This window comes from Geospiza fortis, unplaced genomic scaffold, assembly GCF_000277835.1.
Source record: "Geospiza fortis unplaced genomic scaffold, GeoFor_1.0 scaffold188, whole genome shotgun sequence".
Classification (NCBI taxonomy): domain Eukaryota; kingdom Metazoa; phylum Chordata; class Aves; order Passeriformes; family Thraupidae; genus Geospiza; species Geospiza fortis.
Genome location: NW_005054337.1, coordinates 2,427,779 through 2,439,406, shown reverse-complemented (window position 1 = coordinate 2,439,406; position 11,628 = coordinate 2,427,779). Strand labels below are relative to the sequence as shown.

The 11,628-nt window shown below is 43.5% G+C and overlaps 1 protein-coding gene across 3 annotated transcripts in view; it reads right to left on the bottom strand.

Annotated features, from left to right (window-relative positions):
* Positions 1 to 8,546, bottom strand: part of CSNK2A1 (casein kinase 2 alpha 1) — a 10,824-nt gene extending 2,278 nt beyond the window's left edge. For 2 of the 3 annotated variants that reach the window (XM_031057989.1, XM_031057990.1), the window contains exons 1-10: positions 8,335 to 8,545; positions 7,208 to 7,319; positions 6,220 to 6,321; positions 5,754 to 5,804; positions 4,996 to 5,055; positions 4,285 to 4,368; positions 3,776 to 3,886; positions 2,860 to 2,961; positions 1,860 to 1,960; positions 1,023 to 1,171 (exon numbers count right to left, since the gene is read on the bottom strand). In XM_031057989.1, the coding sequence (XP_030913849.1) occupies positions 1,023 to 1,171; positions 1,860 to 1,960; positions 2,860 to 2,961; positions 3,776 to 3,886; positions 4,285 to 4,368; positions 4,996 to 5,055; positions 5,754 to 5,804; positions 6,220 to 6,321; positions 7,208 to 7,319; positions 8,335 to 8,435 (973 nt within the window). In that variant the 5' untranslated portion in view covers positions 8,436 to 8,545. Of the gene's footprint in view, positions 1 to 1,022; positions 1,172 to 1,859; positions 1,961 to 2,859; positions 2,962 to 3,775; positions 3,887 to 4,284; positions 4,369 to 4,995; positions 5,056 to 5,753; positions 5,805 to 6,219; positions 6,322 to 7,207; positions 7,320 to 8,334 lie in introns of all 3 variants that reach the window. The other variant, XM_031057991.1, reaches the window with a different exon arrangement.
* Positions 8,547 to 11,628: the final 3,082 nt, after the last annotated feature.

Genomic DNA, 11,628 nt, shown 5'->3' with positions numbered 1-11,628 from the left:
AAAAGACAAAGGTTATTATGGCAAAGTTGATATTCCTGTGCTAAGCAACTGTGTAATTGCAGAAAGCCAAACCCAGAATATGGGCGCAGCAAGCAGAAAGATTATCACTGATTACAATCATGTGTCATATCTCTAACACATCTTACATCTCTGTGAGCTGTCAGGTGTGTCACTAGAACCTGTCATCCATGAGATGGATCAAAACTTACTAACTCTTGATTTTCAGCTGCATGTAAAAAAGGCTCTCATCTGAACAGGGACAATCCCTTCCTGCCTCCCAGGCCTTCTGTGTCAGACAAGGGAATTCCAAACTTTGCTGAGCTCAGCACTACATGTATCTTTTTGTGAACACAAGTTAATGAACTGTTTGTCCAGCTCTCACATTCCAAGCTGTTGGTTTCTCTAATGCTCATACTTGCAAAACATTCCCCTGGGATTTTTCCAACAGGTGTAACACAGATCAACAGTCTGTTAATTACAGGGGTCCCTTCAGCAGCAGCTAAAAAAACCCCAAACCCCAACCACCCGAGCAAATATTGACATTCTGCCTTGTTGCAGCTGCTTCAAACCCCCAGATATCAATATCTGTGAAAAACAGCAACCACTTAAAAGCATTTACTAGTGAAAGTAACATTTTGCTTGCAAAATCAAGACCTGAATATAGGAGTAGCTAAGCAATTTAGCAACAGAAGGAGTTAAAACACCTGCTTATCAACAAACCAGAATTCTCTGGGTTTATCCAAACAGAGGAATCCATGCACACCTGCAGAAAGCAACCCCAAATCACATGATTTAGGTGACTTTCCTTGATATTACTTGCTGATTCATGGGCCTGACACGGGCACCCAACACTGATTCCTTGGCTGGTGGAGGTGGCACACAGAGACCAGCAGCCTCAGCTCCAGCACAAATATTTGCAGACCAGGCTTATCATTGTTGCCATTCTCAGCTCCCATCTGTACAAGGCATGGGAACAGAGATTTCCCAGAGGCAGAACTCTGAGGACAGCAGCTGTTACTTACAGAAGTAGGGGTGTTCCATGGCTTCTCTTGCTGTGAGTCGTGACTGGTGATCATATCGCAGCAGCTTGTCTAGGAAATCCAGAGCTTCTGGACTCACCAGGTGTTGGTTCTCACTGTGGACAAAGCGCTCCCATCGCTTACGGGAGTGTCTGCAGGAAAACAGACCCAAATCAGGCCAGCCAGGGGACAGGGATGCCAAAACTCACTTTCTTAAGGAGCAAGAGCTGTGACAGATGTCCAGCCCTGAGGGAGGTGCAGGACTGAGACATTCCAGAAGATGAAGCAGTGTCACTGTGTCTCCACGTGGTGGCACAGCAGCCACAGCCCCAGCACAGCCGCCACCTCGGCCACCTCAGCCCCTGCACGGCCCTGCCATGACCCCAGACAGCAGCAGGACTAATGCTCAGAATGGATTACAGGCCTAGAATTGCAGGTTCTGTCATCTCTTCTGCACCCAACATGAGTTCCTTTAATTTTCCACTATGAGGGGGAAAAAACATATAAATTCCATCTTTAGCAGCACCTGACTTTCTGCACTCTAATGCTGAGAAACACCATTTTGTTTTTTTCCCTCCAGACTGAAGAGAGCATTTGCCCTTCATGCTTTCTGCTCCAGTAGCTCCTTTATTGCCTGAATGACATTTAAAAATCTTTCCTCAGGTCCATTTCCATATAAAGGACTACGGAAAGCACTGGCAAAAGGGACCAAAGGCACAAAGTGTCAGTTCTCCAGAATCCTGGCTCTGATTTCTCCCACAAATTTTTGCTCATTTCAAGGTCTGTTGACAAAGCTGTAACTGTCTGGATCTACCAAAGAGACTCCAGACCTTGGCTCACCTGCCCAAAATGTCATTGAAACGTGGATCCAGCTCAATGTTGTATTTGTCAATGTAGTCATACAGATCTTCTGTCCCCAGAACCTTGGCTATCCTCACCAGCTGGGAACAAACACAAAAACAAGTCACTGCTGTGAAGGGATGATAATACCAGAGCCTGCATGAAGATACAGCAGCACATTCCCATGGGAGCTGGAACCTGATCCCAGCAGTATGAATCAGAGGCCACAGGGTCAGCCTGTGGCTCTGGCTTCCCCAGCCACACAGTCCCAGGCATCAGGAACATGCCTCCACTCACAGCTGGAGCTCAGTACCCCAAGGCAGCCAGGAGGGAGCCACAGACCCTAAAATCTCTAAAACCTGAGACCCTGCAACACTAGCCTCCTTAGTAGCATGAAAAAATTCAAAACCAACAGAGGGGAAGGCAAGAGTAGCTGGTAAAAAAAAGCAGAAACTCTGGATCTTGCATGTGAAAGGTGAAGCACCACCCCAGAGAGCTCCAGAATAAAGGTTTGAGAATAGAAGGTCCCTGTTCCAGAATATTTGCATGGCAGCCACATGCTGAGCATGTGATAAAGGTTTAAAAATAAAAATTTTGGCCCAAAGGCAACACATCAAAGATTTCAGAATCTGTATAAACCTATACCAAATTCACAGTTTCTATACAGAGTGGGGGGAGAGTGAGTAGTGGCAGGGGCTTTCCACATAACATAACCTCAGGAATAGTCAAACTATGTACTAGAACACACCAGCCTTAATATAACTATTTCTACAGCTTTTCCCAGACACCTACTGAGGAGCTCCTAAGTACAAAGCTCTATAAATCCATTTCTATTTAATTGGTTACATAATCTTGCACACTTGAGAAAAGGAATGTGGCTTCAAACTGAGCTAAGAAGCCATTAGAGAAAGGCTTAAAAATTCTCTGGATGACTTGATAGAAGCCTAAGGAAACCTTCATGGTGCTAAGAGAACAGACATTGTACATGACCAGCTCTCACCTGATCATAGTTGTCATGGCCATGGAAAAATGGCTCCTTTCGGAATATCATACTAGCCAACATGCAACCCAAGCTCCACATATCCAGACTGTAATCATACATCTGTACAAAACCAGAAGGACAATTCAATTTCTAATGAATTAAGCAGAACAGACCTCCATAACTAACAGGGTTCCCCCACCCCGCCAAGGTGATATGAACACAGCCATGTCATGCTGGAAATAAACTGAACTATCTTCATGCACCTTCATCCCTAAACCACTGTTCAGCTCAGTGTTCCAGTTACTCAAACTGGGATACAGCAATTAGCAGGACAGCAGGTATCCTAATTCCATCCCTGTCTGACAGGATATTAAAAATCAGAGCTTTCTTCTATTTTCACTGCAGACTCCAATGTTATAAACCACTGAGAAATGCATGTTGGGAAAGGAAACATTGGAACAAACAACAAAAGGTGTGGACTCCCCAGGGTCCATGGACAGGTGAGGATGTGCTTTTTTCCAGAACCAGCATGGTCTGAAAGTCACCAGGAACACTGTGATTTCCATAATGCAAACTGCCATCAGATAAGGGGATGCTTTTATAGCTTAATTTAGAAGTTCATGCAGTACTTGCTGTTCCCACAGGGGCTTTGTTTCATTACTGTACCTTACTGCAAACACAGCCTTGCTAAAAAAATATTCAACATTTGTATTCCAAGATCCATAATGATCGTTCTGCAGCTCTTCCTCAGGTCCTGAGACTACTCATTTGTTTCTTTCATTCAGTGGCTTTATGGCCACTGCTTTCTGCCATACATTTTGGAACAGACTGTCTTTAGCTTCAGCTCTCTAGACATCTGAATTTTGGGTTTATTACCTTGAAATGGCACTGACTTTCCATATCAAAGTCAGTAAGAAGTCCTGGTAACTCTTACCTGATAATCTACAAGAAGTTCAGGTCCTTTGAAATATCTGGAAGCCACTCTGACATTGTACTCCTGGCCAGGGTGATAGAATTCAGCCAAACCCCAGTCTATTAGTCTAAGCTAAAAATGGTAGAAAACAAAGAAAAAGGGCTCAAGGGATGCTCCAGCTTACCACTGGCTGAATGACACTGGTGAACTTAGTATGAAGTTAATTTATAAGTCTTCCATTTTCAATTAATTTGATCAGAGTATCTGGTTTCATATTCTCCCCAAACCCATATCACTAAGCAGTCTAAATAAAATACTTCTCCTTACAACCCTTCCTGTGGGTTACATGTGACCAAGTAAAGCCTCAAAAAGCAGCACAATATTCTCATTTTATATTTGTCCACATCATTACAGCAGAGTCCCCCTCAAAGAGGTCTGCTAGTACCACTACACACGAGTACCCAAAAGGGACCCCAGTTCGCCAAGAGAAAAGCAGGACCCCTCCCTGCCCCCCAAACACCCCACACTACCTTTCTGTGCTCATGGTCAATCATGACATTGTGAGGTTTGACATCTCTGTGCATGATTCCCATGCTATGGCAGTAATCTAGAGCCTGCAGGTGAAAGGAAACAGATGCTGGAGTCACAAGAATGTGTCAAGTTAACCATATTCAAAAGTATTTCCACACATATCAAGTCTAACTAGATGACAGGACTGTCCAGTGTTAGATCCTGGACCAGACTCACTGATCACAGAAAATGCATCTAGAGCACCCTCCCAAAGGGAGGTCCCAGCAACACAAGTCTCTTGACTTTACTTCATGTGCTTCTTCATAAAAATTGGAATTTCAGAGTCTCTAAGAGCACAGTTACTAGCCACTAATGATCACACAAGCCCCCTTTCTCCAGACTCCTAAGGAGAAATTACTTACTTCAGAAGAATGGATGAAGGCATTTGACTCACATTATATCTGAGCACAAACACAGCCAGTAACAGCTCACAGTTTTCTTTTTTCAGAGGCTACATGTACTCCTGATTTAGGATTTTAAGGTATCTCAATGTAACAAAATGCTGAAAAACAGATATTGACTTGATATTTTTCTGCCCAATTCTTCCATGGACTCTCCTTCCCTTAGTGATATGATGTCACTATCATCAGTGACATGAGAACCATCTCTATGGGATCAGCTGAGAGCAAATACTAGAAATAAATCAACAAAACAGCAAAACACCAACTTACCTTCAAAATCTCATACATGTAGAATCGAATATCATAATCTGTTAGTGTCTGGTATAATTGCTGTGGGACACAAACACATCGTGTCAGTGTTCAACATCCAAAAAACCTCTGTTCTGGGCTGCTGGCATTCTCCAAACCCATCTGAAGGTATAGTCCAAGTTTCTCAAGTTACTCTGATCTCACACCTGACTATGATCAGTCTGTTCCTCTCCTTTTGCAAATCCTATACATTGTTTACTTCCAGCTCTGCTCAGACAGCACATCCTGGTTCCTGTCACTATCTCCCTCTGGTTGTACCCACCCAGTACAAACATGATGGATGGCATTGCACAGCCTTCTTCTGAGGCAGGTCAGTATGAAGGAACAAAGAAACATTTAAATCCCCATTCCCAGGAGTATGGAAAGCCACAGAAACAGCTGTCCACATTTAAAGTGGTTCCAATAAATAGTTGTACACATAAAAGCCAAATGCCTCAAAAACACAGGCACTGATGGGCCACAAGGTAACAGATTCATTTGCTCCCAAGGTTAAATACCTCTTGCAATCTGCATTCTCATCTTGTAACTTTTGTGGCAAAATGGTACTGATGGGCTAATTACAAACTTCTGTCCCAACTGCATTTACCTTTAAAAGCATTTCCTATGCTGGAAGGAAATGCCCATCCTATGTACTTGCCCTTCCCCAGAAAGACAGTATGAGTGGTTTTCAAACCCCCCCAATAAAAAAATAAAAAGAGAAGTCACATCTCACACTGTACCTTAAAGTCTGTGTTGTTTACATGTTCAAAAACCAGAGCGGGTGTTCGAGACTGAAAGAGAAAAAAGTATTCAGCCATGTTAAGTTATGTTTCCACTCAGGATAATGAATTGCATCTTTTTTTTCCTACTAACACTACACAAAATCCCTCTGCCTTGGACATATTTATGATTCCCCTCAGACAGACAGAGCAGAGCCTAAGCCCACAGCCTCCAGCAGCACTGTTTGCAGAGCGAATTAACTTGTCTCAGCTCGCTAGTATCTCTTCCTCACAGAGTGAGGGGCTGGAGGGACCTGTGGGGGAAGGGCCCTCTAAAAGAAGTTTATCAGATTAAGAGCTGATCTGATCAGTCAATTCAAAAGCAGGATTTAAGAGCAGGGGAAAACAAAAAGCCAGGTCAGAGCTGAAATCAAACAGAACTTCACCCACAACCCCAGTGTACCCCTTGAGTTTCTCCCTTACTCACCACAGGATCTTTTACTATATCTGCAAGGGTGATTATATTGGGACCGCCTCGCAAGTTCTCTAAGATCTTGATTTCACGCTTGATTTTCTTCTTTTTAACAGGCTGAAGAATAAAAACCCAAAGTGTAAGATAAAGCCCTGCAGTAAAGTGAGGCTAATAGCTCAACAGCCAGATGACAACACCCAGGTGACTGCAGATCAGCAAAATATACTGAAACATTTGCAATTTAACCTGAGTATGCATCACACCAGTAAGGGCTCAAATATCTGCTGTCTCCTTTCTAACCACACGACCCTGACAGCTACAGACAATAATTCCAAGTGAAGGAGAGGCTGGAAGATGGCATTTTTTAAAAAAAGCTCTTTGAACATAATCTGATAGGCCAAGAGGAAATGGCCTCGAGTAATGCCAGGAAAAAATTTCTTTACAGAAAGGGTTGTCAATACCTGGAACAGGCTGCTCCAGTGGTGAGAACACCATCCTTGAATAGATTTAAAAGATGTGGCACTTGGGGACATGAATGCTGGGGTGTTGACTGGACTTCATGATCTTTGAATGCTTTTCCAACCCAAACAGTTCTGTGATACTCCAAGACTTCTTAACTGGCATGTGGCAAATGTTTAACTATGAGAAGTTTGCGGGCTATTGGAGGGTCACTAAATGAAGGCCAAGGCTATGACAGCCTGCCAGGACGCCAGCACTTAGAGAAGCTGAGAATTTTGTAGTCAGCTGCTGAAATGTTGCTTAGTTCCAAGTAAAAAGGTGTTGCACATCAGGGCTTCTTTAAGACAGAGCCTAATTCCTTACAGGCAGAGATCTGACTTAACTGCAGGGCTTATATCAGGAGGCTCAAAACCATGGCCTGTTTCACTGAGTGACACTCCAAAGCCAGGTTTTAAGGATTTCAGTTTTAGAACATCAAAAAGCCCTTTCTGGCCTCCTGATCACCTCAAGACAGATTTTATCTTTTGCCCAATCCCCAGCTCACCTTGAGAATTTTAACAACTACTTTTTCGTTATTTGTAATGTTGATGGCTTCAAATACTTCACTGTATTTGCCTCGGCCTAATTTTCGAACTAGCTGGTAGTCATCTTGATTTCTGTGGAGAGAAAAGGTTAGAGTTCCAAAGGGCTCAGTCATTTCCATCACAATTTATAAACTGATTCTTAACACTCAATCACTGCCTAACTTCACAGACAAAGGGGATTAACTAGTGCCTTACTTCTCCTGAACTGGATGATTTAAGAACTAGGAGAGAAACAGGGAGCTTCTATTTGCCCAAGACAGATTCCATCCAAAAGTATGGATTGAAAGCCCAACTATGTATTTCAGCATTAGCAAACTTGAACTATCCCTTCTCTCTATATTTGGAAGCTCCATTTTTCCTCGTATAATGCTGGTAAAATTCAACAAAGCCAGTAGGAGGAAAAATCTAAGTGCAAGGCTGTTTAAAAACAGTCTGGGCACAAAGCAGCACTTATGCTCAGACGACTGTGTACATTCCAGAAACTGGGAACTGCACAGCTGAGGGCAGAACTCTGGGCCCTCCATATCCCAGCAGGAACACAGAGCTATGAAGCTGCCACCACTGCTATCTGATTCTGGGACACTTTAGTCATGAGCTCAATTTAGACACCTCCCTCCTTCAAAGAGAGGCAGCCATGTCTTTTCCAGGCACTTGCAGAGAGCTGAGCAACAAGTCATAAAATAGCATGTACCTATTTAAGTTTGTGGAGTTTCTTCACTTATCCAAGTCAGCAGCAACTTCAGTTTGAAAGTCTTTTCATTTCTTTTCAGCCCTGCACTCAGGACTGTTTGGATTGTTTCAGAAATAGATTTTCTTCCCTCTGAAAGGGGATGTTTCTCAACTACCTGTCAAAATTTCTTCAAACTTTTAAGGAAGCTGCTATAAATGTTCTTCCACAACTGGGAATTTAAAAGTTTGGTAAGAAATATTTCTCTGAAGAGAAGTTGTGATCCTTTCCCTTGCCATCTGCCAAGAAGCATGAAAAAGCCTCACGCAGCGCAGTTGCCTGAACTCCCCAAGTACCACTACGCAGGATCCACAGGGACTGATCCTGGTGCAGGGACATCCAGAGGCAGCCCAGACTTACCCCCACTCAACCACGTGAGACTCATAGTCCCAGTACTCCCGGGGTCTGTGTGTGTTCACATCCGTGTAAACTCTGGCCCTGCTCGGCACGGGTCCCGACATATCAGACAGCTTGGCAGGCGGAAGCGAGATGTGAAATCAGAGGCGACCTGCTCTGCAGTGCTGACAGAGGAGAAAGGCCTCAGATTCCTCCACCTGCAGACAGAACATCAACCAGAGGTTAAATTCTCAAGGTACTTCAAAAGTATTTAAGTTAATCATTAAAAGCTGCTGCAAAGGCTGGAGCCTGCCCAGCCACAGGCCTAGGATTTCTTGAAAGCCCTTTGTCTGGTCTCCCTCACACAGAACTGGCCCCTAGCAAACCAACGTGCTGACCGGGTAATTTTCAGCACCTTGTTTCCAGCTGCTGGTTGTAGAGGTAACTTTCCAAAAGGAAAGAATGCCATGTGCTCTGTATCTGCACACAGATCCCCTTCTTTCGACTGCAGACTGAAAGCAACAGCTACAGGCTGCAACCTCACCCCCATCACAAGTCTTGGGCCATCCAATGTAACAAAATCAATTCTGCTGGGATGGAAACCAGCTTTAGTCACAACTTCCTACAGTCAGAGCACTAAATCTGACTGTCCAAAAGAGAGCAGCATCTGTGTTGGATTATGATGCTTTATTCAAACATGAAAGAAATGCACTGCTGCAAGGGTCTGAAGATGTGCCTTTGCATTCTGCTTGCCCAAAGTACCTTCAACCCTTCCTCCTTCCAAGGCAATTTTTCCAAATCTTCTGATTAGTTTATTCAGTATTGAGATTGGTCAAAACCACTCAAAAGAAAGTTACTGTATGTCAGAGACAAACACTGTATCTTTATCCTATATGTCTGAATACTTTATCATCCAGATCTGAATATTTAGGACAGCAGTAACTCACTAGAGTTCTCTATCAATATTGTCTTACCCAAGATAAATGTGGCACCTTTACATGTCTCAAATCTTTCACAAGGGGAAGATGTCTAAATACAAGAATCCCCTTGTCAGCTTTCAAAATAACTTACAAGAAAGGGAGCTGTATTGCAGCAGGGAACAGCATTGTTTGGTGTGTAGCAGCACGTGGCAGGGCCATCCAGCCCTGGGTATGTGCTCAAACAGTGGGCAACACTGTTATCTAAACTAATACACTTATTTGCTGTGCCAATCTTATCCCTTCAGAGAAAATGGGCAACTGCCAGCCTGCAGAAGGAAGTAACAGCCCCATTAATCACACATTAATGAGAAAGACCAAGAAATCTGCTCGGAGCAGTTGGCTTAAGCTACTAGGGCACGTCACAACAGAAGAAAACTCTAGAAGCAAAATCCTGCTCTACAGGCAGAGTCCTGTTGTTTATTTGACGTCTGCAGCACTTCAGCTCCTGTGAGGACCGAGCAAGACCCACTGGCTGTGAAGGTGGTGGAGGACCTTGGGGACATAGGTCTGATGTCCTTCACTGTGTCACACAACCTGACCAGCAGCTGGTCCTGCTTCCACAGGCAGGAGAGCATGCAAGGGCTCTCTGACATGGACAAAGCCTCCTTAGGTGGGACATAGCTCAGCACTGGGATATTTCTTGACCTACTGACACACAAATGCTGTTGGCAGCAGCTTCAGGTAGACAAGGTTGCAGTAATCCAGTCCAAAGGGTAAACAGGGATACAGCAGTATCCCAAAATCCACTATGGAAGAGTGACTGAGGCATTAGACCCATAAAAGAAGGATGAGGCACTTCAGCTGTGTGTCCAGCTAATGGAAGAATATGAAGCATTCCTCAAAATATAATAAGTCTATTCCTAGATAAAATGCTAGTCCTCTCACAAAATACAATTTCAGAAGATGAGGCAGCAATCATCTAAGACCTCAAAGCATTTATGTGGCATGACTCAGACACTTAGAAATTAGATGTCCCCAGGCATTACTAGAGCATGCAAGTTTACTAGAACAGTTTAGTACAGTGAAATTTATTAGATTTCAAAGTTCAATCACCGTGTTTGTGTTTCTTCTCACTCCCTGTCCTTCTGGCAGGAGATGCACTGGCCCATTTCCTCTGCCCAATACTCCTTGTGAAGGAATTAACTGAACTTATACATGTCTCAGATGACTTAGCAATTTTAATTTTTAAGCACAATTCAGTATAAATAAAGCACACGTGACTGCTCCCCTCACCCAGCTTAGCAAGATCAGTTTCAGCACAAAAAAAAAAAAAGAAAAATCAATCACATTATCTAAAGATAGATCAAATTTCACAGTGGCTATTTTTTGTCACGTAGCTCTAGCCTAGCTCAAGCAGCACATTGTAACAGGCTGCTCAGAGAAGAGCTTTTTCAGGAAATCATCAACTGCAGCTTCTAAGAATGGCACACAATGTCTATTTACGAGGGTAGGTATTATTGTCTACTATTCTTTACACAGGAAGGGGAGAGAATCTGCACAGATAACTAAATTTTAAAGCAAACAGAGTTACAGACATACACAAACTTACCCTGCCTGAAAGCTGCTCACTCTCTGCTCAGAACTGCTAAGGAATTTGTATAGATTTTTGCCTTCAGTGCCCCTGGAGGGGGATTATTTTGCACTGGATCCAAGCTCTTTGGCAGAAGGGAATGACACAAATAAGGACAGATAATGGGGACAGGTGTTGACATGCAAGCATCAGTTGAGCCTGTAGTTTTAAAGCAGAAAAATCTACAGCAAGAGCAGTGATTGCACCTAGAGAACTGCCCTGAGCTTGTTATAAAGGATGAGTTCTATTTCTGCAGAATCTAAACAAATTTTGTCATTTATTAATTCCTGCATTGATGACAGAATCATAGAATCATTTATATTGGGAGAGTCTGCTCAACATCACCTAATCAAAGCAGATGTGGTGAGATCAGGGTCCAGTGTAGCCTTGAGCATCTCCAGAAACAACATTAAAATTTTAATTTCTCTGGTAGAGATGTCTTTAACTAGGAAACAACCATGAGCTTTTAGGCAATGTACCAGAGGTCACAAAGAGAGGAAGACAAAGCTCCCAACCACAGTCTGACATGCTGTTCACTGCCAAGGCCTGCCTGTGCAAGGACACAGAGCAGGGCTTCTCAATCAGCCCCTGTGGTGACATCCCTTGGACGGATATCACCCAGAAGGGCTCACATGACAGCTACAGCAAAGGAACACCACGCCAAGTTTCACTGTTGGCTTCTCCCACACAGGCCTCTCCTCAAAAATGTCGCTGGACTATTAACAAACTGATAATTAGCTGATTTCTTACACAGCAGCCTTATCAAGA